This window comes from Phaseolus vulgaris, chromosome 6 (assembly GCF_051622355.1).
Source record: "Phaseolus vulgaris cultivar YP4 chromosome 6, ASM5162235v1, whole genome shotgun sequence".
NCBI lineage: Eukaryota > Viridiplantae > Streptophyta > Magnoliopsida > Fabales > Fabaceae > Phaseolus > Phaseolus vulgaris.
This window is the reverse complement of record NC_143503.1, coordinates 27,139,959-27,159,488: the sequence shown is the minus strand read 5'-3', so window position 1 is coordinate 27,159,488 and position 19,530 is coordinate 27,139,959. Positions and strand designations below refer to the sequence as shown.

Below are 19,530 nucleotides of genomic sequence, written 5' to 3'. Positions count from 1 at the left end.
AGTTGACATATGACGACCCCGTTTGTTTGACATTGACGTTTTTCACAATTAAGGCCACTTGCCTTAGTACGTCTGCGATATGCTGCTGGAGATTCTTAGCAGCTATAGAACGTTAAATCCAAATTTCATTATTTTAATTTATCATAAGATTGGGTATGAATTGAAAAACCACCAAAATATTTTCTTCTAAAATTAAGTAAAAACATTTTCATTGTATCTAAAAACTGGAAATATGTTATGAAATTTTCCTAAGCACTTTTCGAACAGATTTTCATCATTGCATCTAAAAACTGGAAATATGCTACAAAATTTTCCTAAGCACTTTTCGATCTTCTTCTGTTCGTACATAACCTCAACTGTTGCAGCAAAGAGGTCAGGAATGTTGCAACTCCGTGACACAAACGAAGTCATGAATGTTGTCAGATGAGACAATAACTCTATAAAAACTTACTTTCAGTAAATATGAATGTCAAATAACCAAAAGAACACTGAAAAAGACAAATTTCAGCCCTACTATCCAATGCCACAGATGACATCACAGCACAGACAGAGAAGAGAATCCATGAAAACAAGACCAATTTATTACCTAAGATTAGAACATATAAAACCAATGTCGTAAAGGATCATAAAATCCAAAGGTAAAAATGCCTTCTCACACTCTAGCCAAGAACCAAAGCAACCCAGTAAAATGGCAAGACTCACATAATCATTGTTTTCCATTCCCAAATTCAAAATCAAAATGGGCGAGCTATTATATGATGCATCACTTTTTAAACACAAGGATTCATCGGAAAACACCCATTCTCATTTCTTATACATCCAAAAAGAAATACATGCGATTCAGCTCCACAGACTGAGAAACACTTAACCTCTCAGAAAATATATAGAAATAGACCAAACCATGTATATTACAACCAAAATGAAATTTAATCTATAGTCTAAAATGAGCCCTTAAAACCCTAAAACTCTTGTGAAGCAGATCCAATTTCGCCTTTTCCCTTGCCAACCTTCTTAGGAAGAAGAGTTTGATGAATATTGGGTAAAACGCCACCGTTCGCAATGGTGACAGACCCCAAAAGCTTGCTCAGTTCCTCATCATTCCTCACCGCAAGTTGAATATGCCTAGGAACAATACGATTCTTCTTGTTATCCCTAGCAGCATTTCCAGCCAGTTCCAAAACCTAAAAAAACAACTCAATGTCAACAAACAAGATACACAAAGTGCAAGATTTTAGGTCAATCAGAACCCTAAAAGACAGAATCAATGACCAAACCCCTTCAAAACAACAATTAAAACAATAATAAATAAATTGATAAGAAAAACAAGAACCAATCAAAACTAAAACCTAATCAAAAAAACAAAACCAACCTCAGCTGCGAGATACTCAAGCACTGCAGAGAGGTAAACTGGAGCACCAGCACCAACACGTTCTGCGTATTTGCCAGCTTTGAGAAACCGAGCGATTCTTCCAACAGGGAATTGAAGGCCAGCTTTCTGTGATCTAGAAACGGATTTGGAGGCCTTGGGCTTGCCCCTTCCACCCTTGGTTGAACCACCAGTAGAACTCATTTTCTAATCTGCTTACAAAAATTGGAAACCCTAACCCTAGAACTTTCAATTTGGAGGAGTGTAAAAGAAGTGAGGGAGAAGTGCATATAAGAAGAAATGTGAGTGGAATGGTATATATAGGGCCCAAGAATCAACGCTGATTGGTTGAGAGTGTGAGACACGGATTGCCAACGTCACTTCTCCACTGATATTCGCGGGAAATTGCCTTTTCCATTCCAAGCAATTTCTATGACCCGCCACAAAATCTTTTTAAGTAATTTTTGTTGCATGTATTTTAACAAATAATTAATTAATCTAAATATATATTTTATAATGTACTGTTTTCAATTTTGGGTGAAAATGTTCATAATTTAATAACATGTGTGTAATATTCTTTTAGTTTTATAATAAAATATTTTGTCTTTATCATATATATATATATATATATATATATATATATATATATATATATATATATATATATATTGTTTAATGAAGTTTTGATAAAATTGTTGATTATAGTTTAAGATTTATCATTATAACAGAGAATAGAAACTTAGAATGTGAATAGAAAATTCTTAAAAAAGAAAAAATATTTTCTTTGAACTAATGATCATGTTAATTAATAAATTATTTATTATATATTTTAGTTTTGGTAAAATGCTTATATTAATTAATATGTTATTTATTATATATTTTAATTTTGAACAAAGGGAATGAATAACTTTTTAAAATAATTTATAATAAGTTAATTTTTTATTTGAGTTTGATATTTGTATTATCTTTTAGATACTATCCAATAAATAGTATAAACAAATATTATATTATTTTTTAATGGTTCTGGAAAGTGTGAGAATGTTAATAAATATTGTTAAATATTTATTTTAAATTTATAAATTTGAGTAATATATTATTTATTTGATTTTGAATCTACGAAGAAATATCCTTATCATTATTAGAAATTCAATTTTAATATTTTGATATTAAATTTAAGAATTTAACATATAAAATAATTCATTCATTTTAAGTTAAATATTGTTATATTATTTTCTAAAATTGAAAATATGAAAAATATAAAGATAAAAAATAGAAAATATTTGTTCTTAATATCTAAGATGTGGATAGATAGATATTTCTTTATCTTCTTGATATCTGTTCTATTTTGAGAAACACAATACACCTTTAATTTGGACCAAATTTGAATAGACAAATGGAGTCAGCCATTTTCATGAGAATAAAAGGAGACATAGAAGCCAATAATCAAGTAACAAGAAGCTGATCTTATTGCTCATAAAGAATAAAAACAGAATTGATAATATTGTGTATGGCATCATCAGAAGTGAGGATTTTGACAGGATAATCTTGATTGTATGAAGAAGCTTCAAACTTTAGTGACAATATCTTGTTGTGAAATCAAAAAATTATTGAAAGAGAGATAGGGGTGTGAAACTGTATGAGGAAGAATAAATTATTGAAAGAAGAAACAGCCATGACCAGAATCAAGAAACTCTGAATACCATGTGAAGAAGAGAGGAAGAGAATGGACAGGAATAGGAAAACTATTATTGATACATATCAGAGAAACAACAGAGAGAAATATTATATAAGGCAACATAACAGAACTAATTTTAATATGGTTTTTCTGTTATGCTATCAACACATAAACATGTTTTTGTTAAATAGCTTGCTGCACCAACTGTGTTGTCTACATGTTTTTGTTAACATAGTTTGCTGCACCAACTATGTTGTATACATGTTTTTGTTAACATAGCTTGCTGCACCAACTATGTTGTATACATGTTTTTGTTATATAGCTTGCTACACCAACTATGTAGTTTGTTAAGTTTTACTAGTGTAGACCTCTTTTATATTTCTTACTATACTAAACCGGATGCAAAAGAGAATGGACAAAAACTAAATTCTGCATTTAAGGATGATTTCTAATAGTTTAAGAGATAATGAATTCAATTTTTTAACTAACAAAGAACTAAATGTAAGTTTTTATATCCCACCTTTCTCCCTAGAAATAAAAAAGTCCAATTGTATATTTGTATTGAGTTTCAAATGCTATAAGATGTATGTTTTTATTGGACTCCTTTATTTCTGGGGAAGAAAGAGGGGAAGCAGAATCCCCCAATATTAAATACATGTGGTGGGAGAGGACTTCAACCCTCATTTTCCCAAAACACAACCAACTCAGAACACTTAGATAGCTCCTTCAGTTGTTTTCTTCGACATCTTGTTACTCCTCTCAGTATGTTCCATCACATAGTCATCACCTCTTAGCAGTATTGCAATCTGCAGCCAACAGAGAGAATGTGAACAATCTTCTCTTAAACAAAAGTTAACTGAAAAAAATATAGTTATAGTTATAGTTACAGTAACTAACAATATCTTAGTTTATCATCCTTAAGATTACAGTGTTGCAACGTTCTAGGTTGCATGCTTACCTGACTCATTCTGGGGCGTAAGATAGGAAACTGCTCAACACACAGAGATGCTGTCAAAACAACACGTTCCATTTGTTCCCAGACATAATCATCACCCAGAGAAGGATCAACAAGGTCCTTAATATTATTAGCTTGGAATAAAGGCTTTGCCTACAACACAAGAAAACACAATGTGCTGAGGCCTTTAAGGTATTATGATATATAACATACCCACATTTGGGAGAACGACTTACCCATGACACAATACTTTCTTTCAAATGATCCAAAGCATGACGCCCAGTTATAATCTCCAAAAGTAAGACCCCAAAGGAATAAATATCAGTTTTTTCGTTTACTATGCCACGTGTCAAATACTCCGGAGCAAAATACCTAGGGGTGAATGTTACATCATGAGAATGAGAATTAATTCTCAAAATATATGTTTAGAACTTTACTGTATTTGTATATTTGCTTACCCCATTGTGCCTTCAAATTTTGAAACAATATGATGAGTACAGGGTTCTGGTAGCCATTTTGAGAGCCCAAAATCACAAATCTGGAGAGATTCTCAATTAGTGAGAGTGTTAGATCAGATGAAATATAAGCCTCGAACTTGTACCCTAGTAGAGTACTAGTAGGGGATCCAGAAGCAAAGGTGTCTGCTGCTGCTTATTATTTCACCAGCAGACTATGTAATAGCATGGTATGAAAGAGAACAATCAGCACAACTGTCATGGCTCAATTTATATAATCATCTCTTTGCAAAGGTTGAAGATTTTCAGAGAATATGATTTATTTTCAAAATTCTAAACTGGTCGTAGATACTAAGGATCACAAAATATAGCTAGGTTGATGTTACTCTGTGAGAGGATTGCCACAGGAAGTATTATCATAGATTATTTTTAAGCAGGGCATGGTCCTAGTGATAACTACTCAGAAATGAGAAGAAATGCAGAAGAAAGTGGTAACTTCATTATATGAACACATCCACATGATACATTCAGGGATCCTAAAGACCGTTTTAGTGAAGAAAATATTTCTTTGTGTTCTTTTAACCAAGGTTTATAAAAAAAGCATGTTCATTAGATTACAAAAAAATTACATTATTTATAATTGTACTAGTTGTTTTCACTATTTATTGTATATAAGCATTTGAAAGTTAGAAATCAAGTAAAAACCAGCATTTTGTATAAGAATTATTGAAAACAGAAATGAAAATAAACAAATATTTTCTCAAACTAAAGATGTCCCAAGTTTCACCAGCCAAGGTTAAGATTTCCTTCTTTTATTAATTCTCTATAATCACTCTGATAAATACCTGTGGCTCAAAATTCTCTGTCAGCAGAATATTATCTGATTTAAGATCTCTATGAACGATTCGCCTTTGACAAATCTCATGAAGATAGAGGAGGCCATCCGCTATCCCCAAAATTATTTTATACCTTCTGCTCCAATCTAATATATTTTTATATGGACCTGAATATTTCATGAAAATTAAAAAGTAATCAGTAGATACATTCAAACAGAAAACTTTTTGAAGCAGAATCTTGAATTTGACTCTTCTGAATGAAAAAAAAGTGATTGTTCTGAGAGATTTCATTGAAGATGGCTAACCATATTCTCCAACAGATATACTTCATTGAACAATACTTGACACTTAAAATATGGTAAAAAAATAAAAAATCTTTCACATAGGATCAAGTACACACCATGAAGAAGAGATCCTAAATTTCCCAGAGGAGATAATTGGAACACAAGGTGCATTCCCCCTTCTACTCCAAATCCAATAAGCATGGCAGCATTAGGGTGGTCAACATGAGCAAGAATTCCTAGCTCAGATAGAAGAATTGATATTCTGTCTTCTGGAGTCCCTCTACTCAGTTGCTTAACTGCTATTAATTGCCCATCTTGTAGGCTACCCTTGTAAACATAAGCATAGCCACCTCTTCCAATTATATTCTCTATAAGTAAAAGGAAGAGCAAATTCTACATGGTCAAATTGATGCATTTTTCATAAAGCAATAACATACTCTCTACTTGCAAATACTTAGAAAATGAATTAACAATCAAAATATATAACCACAACCAAGCCTCTATCCTCTTGGTGGGGTCCAAAAAATGGATTACATGAGGGCATAGAACATGTTTGGATATCAGTTTGACCACTTCCAACTTACTCATATCTCAATAAACTCAGTTTGCTATCAAGGTCACTTTTAAAGTAAAAGTACTTCTGATTTGTATTTTTTTAAGAGCAACATGAAGTAAGATTACTTTTGATTAGTATGGTCCAAAGCAATTTCATTTTATCAACATATCTTTAAACAGAAAATATCAAATAAAAAATCACGTTACATTAAAGTAAACTCACTTTTATCGAACTTATGTCTACAAAACACTTTTGATATAAACTTGTGTTAGCAAACTTTAATCCAAAAATATTCGGATACAAATCATGTAGGTAAACAACTTATTTACTTCAAAATATTTCCTAATGGATTTGCCTATAGTTTTTCTCTGCCTCCAGAAACTGGGTTACCCTGTGTGAGAGGCTTCTACAAGTCTTCCCTGTACATGCCTAAATCACCTAAAATGAGTTCTATCATCTTTTTGCAATAGGTGTTATCATAACTTTTTTGTCTAGTGCAATCATTATTTTCTAATCTTATCTTGTCTAGTGTATCCATTCAAGCAACATTATAATAGAAGCACATCAATTTGGAAGCATATGATACACGTTTCTACATTATTGTCACAATTTTGACATGAATTTACTTGTAAATATAAGACATTAAACCAAACACAAGCTGTAATTTTGTAATTAAAATTCTATCTAGTTTGGTATGTTCTGTACCCTCGTCCTAATAAATATTATTACTAGCTAAACTACTAGAAAACAATTGGTCTGAAAAGAGGGCTAGACTACAAACCATTGCTAAAGTTGTTGGTTGCATTTCTCAGGTCAGAAAGCCTGAAATTCACCAAAGTTCTGGAACTGTGTGGATTACATTGAATAGTGTTTTTTCCAATATCTTTGCTTGTAGGCTTTGTTATGCTTGACAAACAACTTGGAGGAAAAGAGGGTAGGTGCTCCATTGATTTCATTTTGCATGGTTTTAAAAGCATCCTCCAGTGAAACCGTGTCCTTGAGCTTGGATTACTGTCTGCAAATTCAGGTGGTTGAGGAGATTTGTCAGTGTCACTAATGCATTCTTCAAAGAGTTCTCTTAGAGTTACCACACTTTTGTCTTTCTCCAAAACGATTTCTCCTGAGTCTGGAAGAGAAAAAATAAAAATGAACATTTTGAGCACAGGGAAAGGTAATTGATACATTTGGTAGAGAAGAAACTAAACGTGCAAAGGAACACAGTATATTAAAATCACAGGAATAGTGTAATGAAGGAGCCTTGGGCAGAAGCAGGGTTAGAAAACAAATGCCTTGATTTCTCTGCTTGTCATCAGAAGCATGACCAATTGGGACCATCTTTGATCTGTTTGCAGGACTTTTTCTTTACAATTCCTGCATTACACGAGTAATCACAAACATTAGCAAAAGCTTACATTTTTCCCTTTCAGTGTGGTATGATTCCTGTGTCTATGAAACAAAGGAGCAGGTCTATGAAAGAAACAAGAGTCACAAACAAGAACTTATGGAAGCACAAAAGTTAATACAATAATAATACTATCACCAACAATAATATTAATATTAATAATTACTATTATTAATAATGATAAATGTTATGTTTTGACTGAATTCCAGCCTGAACATGTAGAGAACAGAAATTCAGTCATTGTTAATCATCTGACAAGGAACCATTAAAATATCAGACACTGGTTTTAATAACGAATAATTAATAGTAAAACTAATCAAAACAAAGCCATGGAAGATGAACTCCCCAAGAACATGAACTTGGTCCCAAAACTTACCCACATTAGAATTTTAAACACGAATGACCATTATCACATTCGATCTGTTACCTTCTCAGAATTTGGTAGAAATCTAACACAATTCCAATAAGAATTATCCTTCGTTATTTACACGATTTTGAAAAGTTTCTCCGACCGATGTGGGGTTTTCTACCCAACAAGCTCCACACTCACATATCTACATTTAGGAAAGTAGACGGAATAATCACGTAAGCAGAAAAAAACGACATACCCAGAAGATAAAACGCACGCATACGTTAAACAATAGTGTCTCTGGTCACCACCATTGGCAATTAAAGGTGACAGAACAAGAGAATATCGTATTTGATGCCTTGAGAAAGTCCATTTACTCTATAATTGGCCACCGAATGCTGTGCAGTTACAAATTTTAAGTGACAGAGAAACCCAGAAACTAATTGAGAAACAAGTTGTGGTCCGTTTCATAGTTCGAATGTTTTTGTTTCTCTCTGAGTCTGTGTGTCACAACAGTCTCCAATGGCTTCACCTCTGCAACTAGTTATGCTGGAAGGCTTAACCCCCACACACAGTGTTTGATGAGAACGTTTTTCACTTGAAAAGAGAAGGGAAAAGAATAGTGTGGGGTTGCTTTTAAACAAATATATTTACTAATTAATTAATGTTATTGTTCTATTCTTTAAGTAAAGGAGTAATGATCAATTTAGCACAGTAAATCTGAATATTATTCTATTCAGATTATAACAACTAAATCTTTCAAAATTTATCTCAATCCACTAATTATCTCAATCCACAAAAAATTAAAATAATTATAAGAGTTTTAATAGACTTGGTATTGAAACACAATGTCGTAATTAATCATTTTGAGTTGTTCTCCGGTTTCTGTTTCAATAATGTCAATAATGAAGGTAATAACTTATGGAAAAGTTTATGGATTTTGGTGATGTGAAGTATTCCGAAGCATAGAAATAAGCTTATTTTTAATCAAACAAAGGTTGATGCAGAGGAAATCTTTTCCATGAATCAAGTCGTTGATGAACATATAAAGTAAGTTTCTCTTTTTTCTGATTGATGGATTGTTGTCTCATTAACTTGCGTTAACACGACAATTAAATAAATCTGCTTGCAAGAAATTTACTAGTTGTATTTCCGTGTTTGAATGACTATAATGTATGTTTGTTGTCTCTATGCTTTAATTCAGACGTAAAATATGATACTAGGGTTTTTTTATGCAATCCAAGGATTTATTTTCCATTTTCTTGTGTTGGCGGAGAGGTGTGGAAGATTTTTGTTCTATGTGCAGGTTCTGGTATATCATCGGGGCATGTGTTAGAGCTTCATGTGACAATGGTCTGGTTATGGAAAACAAATATTGTTTGGTTGAAAAATGATGTAGCGAAAAGAGACCAGAGTAGGTGTAGGAGACCGCAGAAGGATTGTGGAGTCTGCAACTTTTAGGATGGAAGCAACGAGACAAAGGAAGTAAAAAAAATTATGGGGAAGAAAGTCTGGAATGCTTAGAGTTGAATAGCAATGTGGATTGACAAGTGTAGAAAGAGATACCATTCAAAAATAGTTGATGTTAGTGCAGGTGAAGACAATGCGAGTTTGTCTGAACAGTTTTGAAAGGATATCTGACCATCAAAGGTTTTTATAGGAATGGTTTTTGAAGTACATATGAAAGGAAAGCGGTTTAAAGTTAGTGTTGGAAAATGTGCATATTTAATGCATAAGTTATTTTATTTTGCTTTTCTATAATGTTGGAATATGCTTAGGAAAAACATTCATTCATAAGTTTTTCAATTTTGTAGATATACTTTTTTGGATGTTTTCTTGTGGTTTGTTTTGACACTTGTATAACGGTTGGACACATGTCGCATTTAATACATTCAACCATTGTTGAAAAAATAAAATAAATTACAAATACTTTTAATTTTTTCCATGGTTTAATATTTTATTTTTTTATTTATTTTTTATCTCTAAGGTATTGTTTGTATCGAGGCGGAGAAAGGCAAAGAAATACTATTTGCAATGAAAAGTGAAGAAATCCATCTAATAAAACAAAAAGGCACGTAAATCCAAAAAAAAATTTCATACAAATTTTTTTTTGCAACTGTGCGAAAAAAATTATATATATATATATATATATATAATTTTTTTAATTTATTTTTTTACCCTTTTATTTTAAACTTAAATTATTTTTATTTAAAATATAATTATAATTTAAATATATAAACATTATAAAAATAATAATTATTATAAAAAACATAATTAATCACATTATATATAATAAATTATAAATATAAATAATAATAAAAATAAATATATTTTTGAATAATTAAAAAATAAATTTATATAATAATTATATTAATTAAAAAAATTAAAGATAAAAATAATAATGTTATTTAATATAAAAATAAATATTTACAATTATAAATATTTAAATAATATTTTAATTAAAATAATTATAATTTATAAATAAATATATCATATTAATTTTTAACCATTTTTAAATATAAAGATAAATTTTTATACTTACATTTTTATCAATTAAAAACTATATAATTTCAATCCCACCCATTACATCATTACAAACTTTTATAAATTTTTCTCACATTTTCCACTCTATTTACTTTAATCCAAACATTCTAACTTTTTTTTTACTTTCCATTTAAATCGTTTCAAATTCATTTTCTCATTTTCACTTCCTAATCCATAAAAAAACATAAATTAGTAAAACCCTAGTTAAGCACGTGACAGTCTAGCATATTTTTAATATTTAAAATTGAACCCACAAGAATCTCGCGTACACATCAAAATAAAAATAAAAAAATTGATATATGTGTCTGTTTTGCCAACGTAAAACTCGAGTTCGTTTCATTCTCATCATCATGTCGTTTTAGTCAATGACATTCACCATCGACCTCTATCTCTCTCTCTCTCTTGCGTAACCCTTTTAAACCTTCTGAATGAACCTTTCTCATCTTTCCTCTGCTTCTCATAGAATGCAAAACATGGATAGCAAAACCACTGAACCAAACGATTTTTCAAGCCCTCTTCTCCCTACAAGTTATGGTGCCCATGATGTTGGCGTTGACTTTCTGGATAAGAGGCATAACGGAGCTTCTTCCGTTCCAACTACTCTTATACTCACCACCCTCGTTGCTGTTTTTGGTTCCTACGTTTTTGGCTCTGCTGTGAGTTACTTTTTATGTATCTATCTTAGAAATTGTAAGCTGTTATCCAATTAAAAAATGTAAAAAATGTTCTTTTAAGATGGTTGAATTTTATGATGGCTGTCTTAAAGTTGTGGTATGAATGGTTTTTTATTGCTTGATAATGTAAAAATGGTTGGTTGAATTTTATAATTGCTATCTTAATTTGTGGTATGAGTGATGGTTTTTTATTGTTTGATAATGTAAAAATAGTTGGTTGAATTTTTGCATTGACTATGTTAAGTTGTAAAAATAGTTAATTTGTGGTATGAATGATGGTTTTTGTTGTTGATAATGTAGAAATGGTCGATTGAATTTTGCAATGACTATTGTGGTATGAATAATGATTTTTTATTGGTTGATAATGTTAAAATTGAGTGTGAATAAAACTCTAACTCAAGATTACTACAGTCAGATGAATACCTTGTTAATTTTGCAGATTGGGTATTCATCGCCTACTCAATCTGGAATCATGCGTGATCTCAATCTCGGAGTGGCTCAGGTTTGAACCTTTGTTTTTCTAACATTTATTACACCTTGTTGTTGATGGCCATCATTTGATTGACTGTGTCTCTTGACCGCCAAACTTTTTTACCCTATGCAGTACTCAATTTTTGGTTCGATATTGACCATTGGAGCTATGATCGGTGCTGTTGTTAGTGGTAGAATAGCAGATTATGCAGGTCGTCGAGTTGTAAGTCAAAGCATTGCTGCTTAATTCTGGTTTAAGTGTTGTTGTTCTTGTTGTTGTTCACCTTTGGTTATCCTATGTTTTGCTGAGCAGGCCATGGGGTTCTCTCAGATTTTCTGCATCTTGGGATGGTTGGCCATAACATTCTCAAAGGTTTCTCATTAATTTCTTCCTCTTTATTTCCAATTTATCAAGTTGCACTATCAGTAATGGTTGAATATGTCTGAAAACTACAATTATGTGTCGTTGGTAACCTTTTCTTAAAGGAAAAATAGGTAGCTATATTTCTAGGTAAAGAATTCATTGTAACTATTGAGTACTTGAAGTACATGGTAGGCTTAAATACCATTTGATATGAAGAAATAAAACTTAAGGACTAAAAGCAAAAAAAATTGGTATATTTGTAGCCAATAAAAATTATTTAAACCTCCTCTGATATTAACATTGAAGCTTATTTGAAACTCAAGTTGCTGTTTTTATGAACACAATGAATTAGATAGATAGAGTAAGGAGATTGAACCACTATGATTCTATTAGCTGAATGTGCTCATCCCAAAGGGTTTTCCTCCAGTTCAGTTGTTGATATCTAACATTTGGTGCTTGTTTGAAGACTGCTTGGTGGCTTTATGTTGGAAGACTGTTGATAGGATGTGGGATTGGCCTTCTATCTTATGCGGTAACTGCTGTGACTGTATATTTTGTTATGATCACAGTTCAATTGATATTCAACGACTCAAAGAATACATAGTTTACTTTGTATATTAGGTACCTGTTTATGTAGCAGAAATAACACCCAAGAATCTTCGAGGGGCATTCACCGCAGTTCATCAGGTAAACACTGTAAATGATTCAATCTTTTAATATCATTTTACTCTTACTTTATGTACCATACAACATATGTTTTGCTATTTTAATCCTATTTGGTCTTATTTTGACAGTTAATGATTAGTTGTGGGATGTCATTAACTTATCTTGTCGGAGCATTTGTCAATTGGAGGATCTTGGCTCTAATAGGTAACATTCTTCTTTCTGGAGTTCTTTTCACAAACCAAATAAAACGGGCTTCATGTAACTCTCATGTTTATTTATTTATCTCAGGAATTATTCCATGCCTTGTGCAGCTTCTCAGTCTGCCCTTCATTACTGATTCTCCCAGGTGGCTGGTGAGTTGTTCACAGCTTCTGTAATTTTATTGTTTGGGTTGTTCATGTTGGACACTGCTCTCACAACGAATTGGTTCTTTCCATCACTTTTATGAAATGGTTGAACTCATTACATTTCATTGCTCACAAACATATCACAAATTATTCTGCAGGCCAAGGTGGGTCGGTTAAGAGAGAGTGATTCTGCTTTACAGCACCTCAGGGGTAAGAATGCTGATGTTTATCAAGAGGCCACTGAAATTAGAGTATGTAACTAGTTTTTGTTCTTACAAAGTTACGCTAGAGTTACAATCATACTTGGATGCAAAAGTGAAATAGAAAAGGAAGAAACCAAGGAATTTAATCTATCATTTTTGCATTACCTTTATTTGTAGGATTATACCGAAGCCTTTCAGAAGCAAACAGAAGCTAGCATCATTGGCTTATTCCGAATGCAATATTTGAAGTCACTTATCGTGAGCATTCTAACTTATCCCTATTCATATGGCCCATATTAGCCTTATGTGGGGCTCTTATGTTATATAGTTACTTGGTTAGGTAGGAGTCGGCTTGATGATACTTCAACAGTTTGGAGGGATTAATGGCATTGTTTTTTATGCAAACTCTATATTTATATCTGCTGGTATGTGCAGTTTCTTTTCTATGCTCCATCATATGACAAGTAAGAGAAAATGAATGAGAATATTAGATTTATGAAATGATTCACACAAAAGCAAAAATTCTTATCCATGACAGGGTTTTCGGAAAGTATTGGAACAGTAGCAATGGTTGCCGTCAAGGTTCTTAATTCTCTTCATGCGATTGCATAATTTCTCTGTGCTTTATCCTGTAAATGCAAGCTTTGATGAGTGCACCCTTCATTCTTGTTTTTCACACTAGTCCATCATTTATGTTTGTAGATTCCAATGACAACTTTAGGAGTACTTCTAATGGATAAATCTGGAAGAAGACCACTTCTGCTGGTAAAAAGTTTGAACTATTATTCCTACTTTTTTGCTGTGTCCTTTATATTCTGAATCTGAATTTTTGATTATCACACAGGTATCTGCATTGGGAACATGCTTAGGATGCTTCCTGACAGCCGTGTCGTTCATCTTGCAGGTTCTTTTAATTACACAATCTGATCCAGTAAGTTGGTTTTCTCGTGAATTTCTAAGAATAATTAGGATTGCATGATGCAGGACTTGCATCAATGGAAGGGAGTTAGCCCCATTATGGCCCTAGTGGGTGTACTGGTAATGTTCTTGCACATATATAGGGATCTTCAACTATACTGTGCAATCTCATAAATTTAACTGAAAGGAATTGTGATCACTACTATATTTTATGATTCAAAACAAGAATTCAATTCCTAATAACTATTCTTAATGGCCAGGTATATGTGGGATCTTACTCTATAGGCATGGGAGCAATTCCATGGGTTATAATGTCTGAGGTAGTCACTGTTACTATGCCTGAATTTGGGAAGTAAAAAAGCAAACATAAAAAAATCATCAGCATGATGAATGGTTATATTTTATTTTCCAGATATTTCCCATCAACGTGAAGGGTTCTGCTGGAAGCCTTGTGACTTTGGTTAGCTGGTTGTGTTCTTGGATTGTATCATATGCTTTTAACTTCCTCATGAATTGGAGTTCAGCAGGTAGGTTCGAATTCAACAAAAAAGCTGAGAAAAAATTTAAGAAAATAGGGAAGAAAAATACAAAGAGTAAGGAGTTATCTTTCTATGCATGTAATAAGATTCATTTTGATGTTATGTTTGGCCAGGAACTTTCTTCATCTTCTCCACCATATGTGGCTTCACTGTGCTATTCGTAGCAAAACTTGTACCAGAAACCAAGGGGCGAACATTAGAAGAAATTCAAGCTTCTTTGAGTTCATATTCTTCTTCAAAGAAATGAATTCCGTGCATGATAAACCAGTAAGAATTTTCCAAATGCAAACTTTTCCACTGAAAAAAAGAGCGAAAAGGCTATGCATATGCTAATCTGAATGAAGAGAAAAGGCTATGCATATGCTAATCTGAATGAAGAGAAAAGGCTATGCATATGCTAATCTGAATGAAGAAAATGGCATTCATCAAGCATCACTATAATTTTAGTGATTGTATCGTGATGTACGCATATCCTTGAATTTTGTACGTATAGTAATATAATTTGTTTATACTATACGTACTTTAATATTTTTTTGAGACTGTCATATGTAGAGTTGAATATTTGATTTTAACATATGATGTAGCAGCCATTTGACATGTTTCATTCCTTAGTTGTAATTGCAAGTTAATGTATTATACAAAAATCTCTTCATTTTTTTCATGTCCTAGTTTTTTATACATTTCTTCTCAAACTTTCTTCTGATCACATTATCTGCAGCACATATATATTACTGTCTTTTATTTTTTTTTAAAGAAAAAAAATCTAAGTGTATATACTAAAAACATGTGTGAATCCTTTACCCGACATTATGTTGTCATCATTCATTATACTAGTATACTGGTATTTTAGATAGCATAATTATTTATTGTCATATTTTATTATAATTATAATTTGTGTTATTAATTATTTATTATCATAAAAAATAATAAATATAATTCATTACCACATTTTTCATGATTATTTATTATGTTAGTATTTTTCATTTACTACAAAAAAAAAGTTATTATCATCATAATATTTATTAACTGTAATTATTTTAAAATTATGATATTAAAAAAAAATACCAGAGTTGTAAAAAATATTTTATAATTATAAAAATATTCCAAATTTTTTGATAATTGATCATCGTAATATGTAAAAATTAAATCAAAATGTCTATTTAATGGCGGCTTTAATTGATTATTGTAATAAATAAAAATTAAAATACATATTAATTAATGTCCTTAATTAATATACTTATGTATATTTGAATTCAAAAAAAATTAATTTGCATACTTTTGGAAGACAGATAATTAATATGGTATTTTTTTTACTTGAAAAAAACCTTATTTTATATACAATATAATATTGATCATGGTAATATATAAAATTAAAATATATACCGATTGTAATGATCTTAATTACTATATTTAATATGATGATGTATATATGCACGAAAAATAAAAAATTAAATGTTTTAGAAGAGAAATATAGCGTTGTTACTGATTTCACAAATTTATACATAGATAGATTTTAGCCTTTCAAAAATGTTATTTTAACATATAAATTATGTAGCATACTAATGAACACTGATACGGATACGAAAACATGGATACTTAAATATACTGAGACACGAATTTATATATTATATAATTATAAATTATATAAGTTTTATGTACAAATTATGTTTTAATTGTTCTTTATTTTTATAATTATATTAAAAATTTATACAATAAATTTAAATTTTTAGAAAATTAATATATTTCTCCTTTTTAAAATTGTGTTAGAATTGTCAAAAATCACACAAATATTTTTTGAATTAAACACTTACTTATATGACACACCATTTAAAAGTCTCATAACATATATAAGTGTCCATAATCATATTTTTTTTAAGAATAGCATTCCTAACACATAAAAAACAACTTTTTTCTTCACGATATCAATTTAAACCTGTATCTGATTTTTCACTCAAATAAAAAAATAATTATGTAAAATGACAAAAATAATCTTAAATTAAATTAAAGAGAATATGGATAAAAAAAATTTATAATATATTTTTGGATTTAGATTCTTGAAACACATTTCTAAATTTTGAAAATGTTTTTCTAAAATATATTTTTAAATGTATTTTTTACATTCTAAATTTATTTTTCCATAATAATGTGGAAGAAGAATTTGAAAAAAAAAAGGAACCCATGAAAAAAATTGTAAAATAAATGTCCTAAATTAGGATAAACGTAAACGAATGGATAGAAAAGAAAAGAAAAAGAAATGTAAAATTAGTTCTTTTTATTCTCATTTGGTAACATTACAGACGTGAAGGAAACATAATACATACATATATGTAAAGAATTTATCTATTATTCAACTATTTCTTCTTTTTTTCCTTCTTCTTAAGCTGTATCTTCATCCAACTTAATCTAACCAAAGTGTATGAGTTATTATAAATTTTGTGACGTGTGTTAAATTCTTATATATGAAAATTTTAGCAATTAATTCCAAAAACCAGTAAAGTTTTGAGATGATGTAACCAATTAATATATATTTTTTTTTTTATGACTAAGTAACATATATGTTGGCTTTTTTAGTATACTATTTTGCAAGGGAAAGAAGTTTTTATCATTAGATGTTCATTTAGGTAAGTCATTAAATGAATTATTAAATTTTACATGAATAAATTTTAAATTTTAAATCTTAAATGTTATCATATAAGTTTAATTTTCTCATTTTTAATTAAAAGTCACGCCTGATTCCTAATAATGTAAATATTAATTTTGTTTTTTAATTTTAAATTACTTCTTAAATTATATAATGCATCTCACTTTAATTAATTAGTCTCAAGTAATTGTTTTTTATAAAAAAAAATTATTGCACGAATAAGATAAAATTAAATTGAACACAGGTTTATTCACATCATTTAAAATATATTTAATATCAATAAATACACAAACTAGTGATTTATCTCCTAGTGTCTAAATAAATAATTTTGCCTCAGTTTGCATCAGCATATGCTGAGAGATGACATTTCTTGTTGGTCGGAAAAATGAGACATTGACCTGGAGTGGATTTCTAGTATTGTAACAAGTGGTGAAGTGTAATTAAATGTATGATTAATGATTCTTCATGTACTCACTTAATTTATGAATTACAAAGGTAATGTGTGGCTTGAAAATAGTCAAGTGCGCAAGTCTTTCAATTAATCTTCTATATATACAAAGGGATACTCAATAAGGTCATTAAGGTTAAATTTTAAATTGTGATCCATAGGCAGTGTAACTAGTTTGCGGGTTTAGGGTTTAGTGTAAGAACAAATGATAAAATCTAAACCCTAAACTAATATCATCAAGCAAAGATAAAATCTATTTTCACTGACTTAAGCTAATACATTCTGCTAAATCTAGCAGTTTCTAAGCCTGGAAAATATTTGATAGGAGCAAGGATATTTAGTTTGCTTAAGGAGCTCAATATCAATTGTACATTGTTAACATAAGAAAAATCGAAGCCTACTAAGATTATGTCATTCGGATAGGCCGACAAAATGACTAATGAAGAACCAAAACCATGAGTAAACAAAGAGTAATCATTTTTAGATTGTCTAAAACCATTTGCAGTAATGTTGATGAGAACTTGCAAAACCATTATCTAGAGGTTTGTCTCAGTCCACATATAGATTTATTCAACTAATTGCAAATCAATCCTTTTGTTCTTGTTTTGTAACCTTGGAAAATATATATGTATATTTTCTTAAATAACTCACCATTTAAGAATACATTGTTGATATCTAATTGTTGTAGGCTCTAATTTTTCGTAGTAGAAATAGCTAATAAGACCTTTACATAAATAAGTTTAACCATTAGTGAAAAAGTGTTTGAGAAATCAATCACAACTTGTTATGTGTAGTCTTTGACTATTAACCGAGCTTTGTAGTTGTCAACTAAATCATCAAAATGGTATTTCAATTTGAAAACCTATTGGATCATTTTCAGTGAGTGTCATTATCTTTCAAAGTCTTAGTGTCGGGTCATGACATCCCTGGATAAGGAACTACTTGATCATAAAATTGAGACTCATAAATAGTAAAAATTTGATTAATAAAAGTTTTATACTTTGATTGAGTTTATCCAAAGAATAAAATGATTTCTTACATATTTTAAATGATCTCCAAACATAGGTTTCAAAAGCATCGACATTAGAAATTGATATATAATATATTTCAAATGCATCATGGGTGTCTCTGAAGCCAAATTATTAATAATGGGCTAGAATTACCATATCATGAATGAAAGAGGAAGAATCTTAAAAATAATATATAATTTAGTTAATATAGTAACCGATTATTTTTAAATATTAAAATTAATTTTTATTTAATGATTTTTTTACCGTGTGTATATATTTTAAAAAATTATTTATAAATAAAATTATTTGAAAGTAAAAAATGGAAATAGAAAATATCTGTAAATATTTATGAATACTCACAAAAATAAAAACAAATATATTACATTTTTTTTCATAAATACGGATGAACAACGAAATGAATAATAAAATAATATTTTTAAAAATAAATAAATAAATAAATAAAGGAAAGATATTAACCATACCAACCCATTCATCCCTTATGTCATAGAAGAAAGAATAAGATTTTAAATATATCAAAATAGGAAAAACTTTCCAAACAGAGAACAAACACAAGGAAACACGTTCCCAAAAGTAATTAGCATATCCCGAGTAAGAAGAAAAGAAAATGAAATGAAAAAGAAAATGACTGATATAACCATTGTCCACAAATAATGTCTCGCCACGTGTGAGGCTAAAACAGAACATAACATGTGTATTCAATCTTCACACACGACACATACACATGCTATCAAAACCTTAACACTTTCTTTGTTCAGGACATCCTTATAAATTAGCTTCTCCATATTCACGGCTACTCAGAATCTAGT

General features: G+C 30.2%; 3 protein-coding genes across 6 annotated transcripts; 1 reads left to right on the top strand and 2 right to left on the bottom strand.

Annotated features, from left to right (window-relative positions):
- Positions 1 to 783: 783 nt before the first annotated feature.
- On the bottom strand, positions 784 to 1,782 carry LOC137831735 (histone H2AX). The gene is made up of 2 exons (XM_068639532.2): positions 1,370 to 1,782; positions 784 to 1,181 (listed from the first exon to the last, which is right to left on the bottom strand). Exons 1-2 carry the CDS (start codon positions 1,568 to 1,570, stop codon positions 960 to 962), a joined length of 423 nt encoding a protein of 140 aa, XP_068495633.1. The 5' UTR covers positions 1,571 to 1,782; the 3' UTR covers positions 784 to 959.
- Positions 1,783 to 3,453: 1,671 nt separating this feature from the next.
- LOC137831727 (receptor-like cytosolic serine/threonine-protein kinase RBK2) lies at positions 3,454 to 8,486 on the bottom strand. The gene is made up of 9 exons (XM_068639522.1): positions 8,138 to 8,486; positions 7,417 to 7,498; positions 6,909 to 7,253; positions 5,688 to 5,939; positions 5,297 to 5,454; positions 4,455 to 4,534; positions 4,233 to 4,368; positions 4,000 to 4,149; positions 3,454 to 3,847 (listed from the first exon to the last, which is right to left on the bottom strand). Exons 2-9 carry the CDS (start codon positions 7,460 to 7,462, stop codon positions 3,755 to 3,757), a joined length of 1,260 nt encoding a protein of 419 aa, XP_068495623.1. The 5' UTR covers positions 7,463 to 7,498; positions 8,138 to 8,486; the 3' UTR covers positions 3,454 to 3,754.
- A 2,248-nt stretch (positions 8,487 to 10,734) lies between these two features.
- Positions 10,735 to 15,265, top strand: LOC150027324 (sugar transporter ERD6-like 5). 4 transcript variants are annotated; one of them, XM_068639518.2, is made up of 18 exons: positions 10,735 to 11,078; positions 11,536 to 11,598; positions 11,701 to 11,790; positions 11,881 to 11,940; positions 12,398 to 12,463; positions 12,553 to 12,618; positions 12,726 to 12,801; positions 12,886 to 12,950; positions 13,103 to 13,195; positions 13,325 to 13,405; positions 13,488 to 13,572; positions 13,686 to 13,729; positions 13,850 to 13,912; positions 13,992 to 14,051; positions 14,132 to 14,185; positions 14,326 to 14,385; positions 14,478 to 14,592; positions 14,718 to 15,265. In XM_068639518.2, the coding sequence occupies exons 1-18, from the start codon at positions 10,851 to 10,853 to the stop codon at positions 14,849 to 14,851; spliced, it is 1,503 nt and encodes a 500-aa protein (XP_068495619.2). In that variant the 5' UTR covers positions 10,735 to 10,850; the 3' UTR covers positions 14,852 to 15,265. The 4 variants fall into 4 exon arrangements, 1 of the variants encoding a protein (XP_068495619.2); XR_016521858.1 differs by having other exon boundaries at positions 10,750 to 11,078; positions 13,103 to 13,154; positions 13,492 to 13,572; XR_016521857.1 differs by having other exon boundaries at positions 10,755 to 11,078; positions 13,103 to 13,154.
- The last annotated feature ends 4,265 nt before the right edge of the window (positions 15,266 to 19,530 follow it).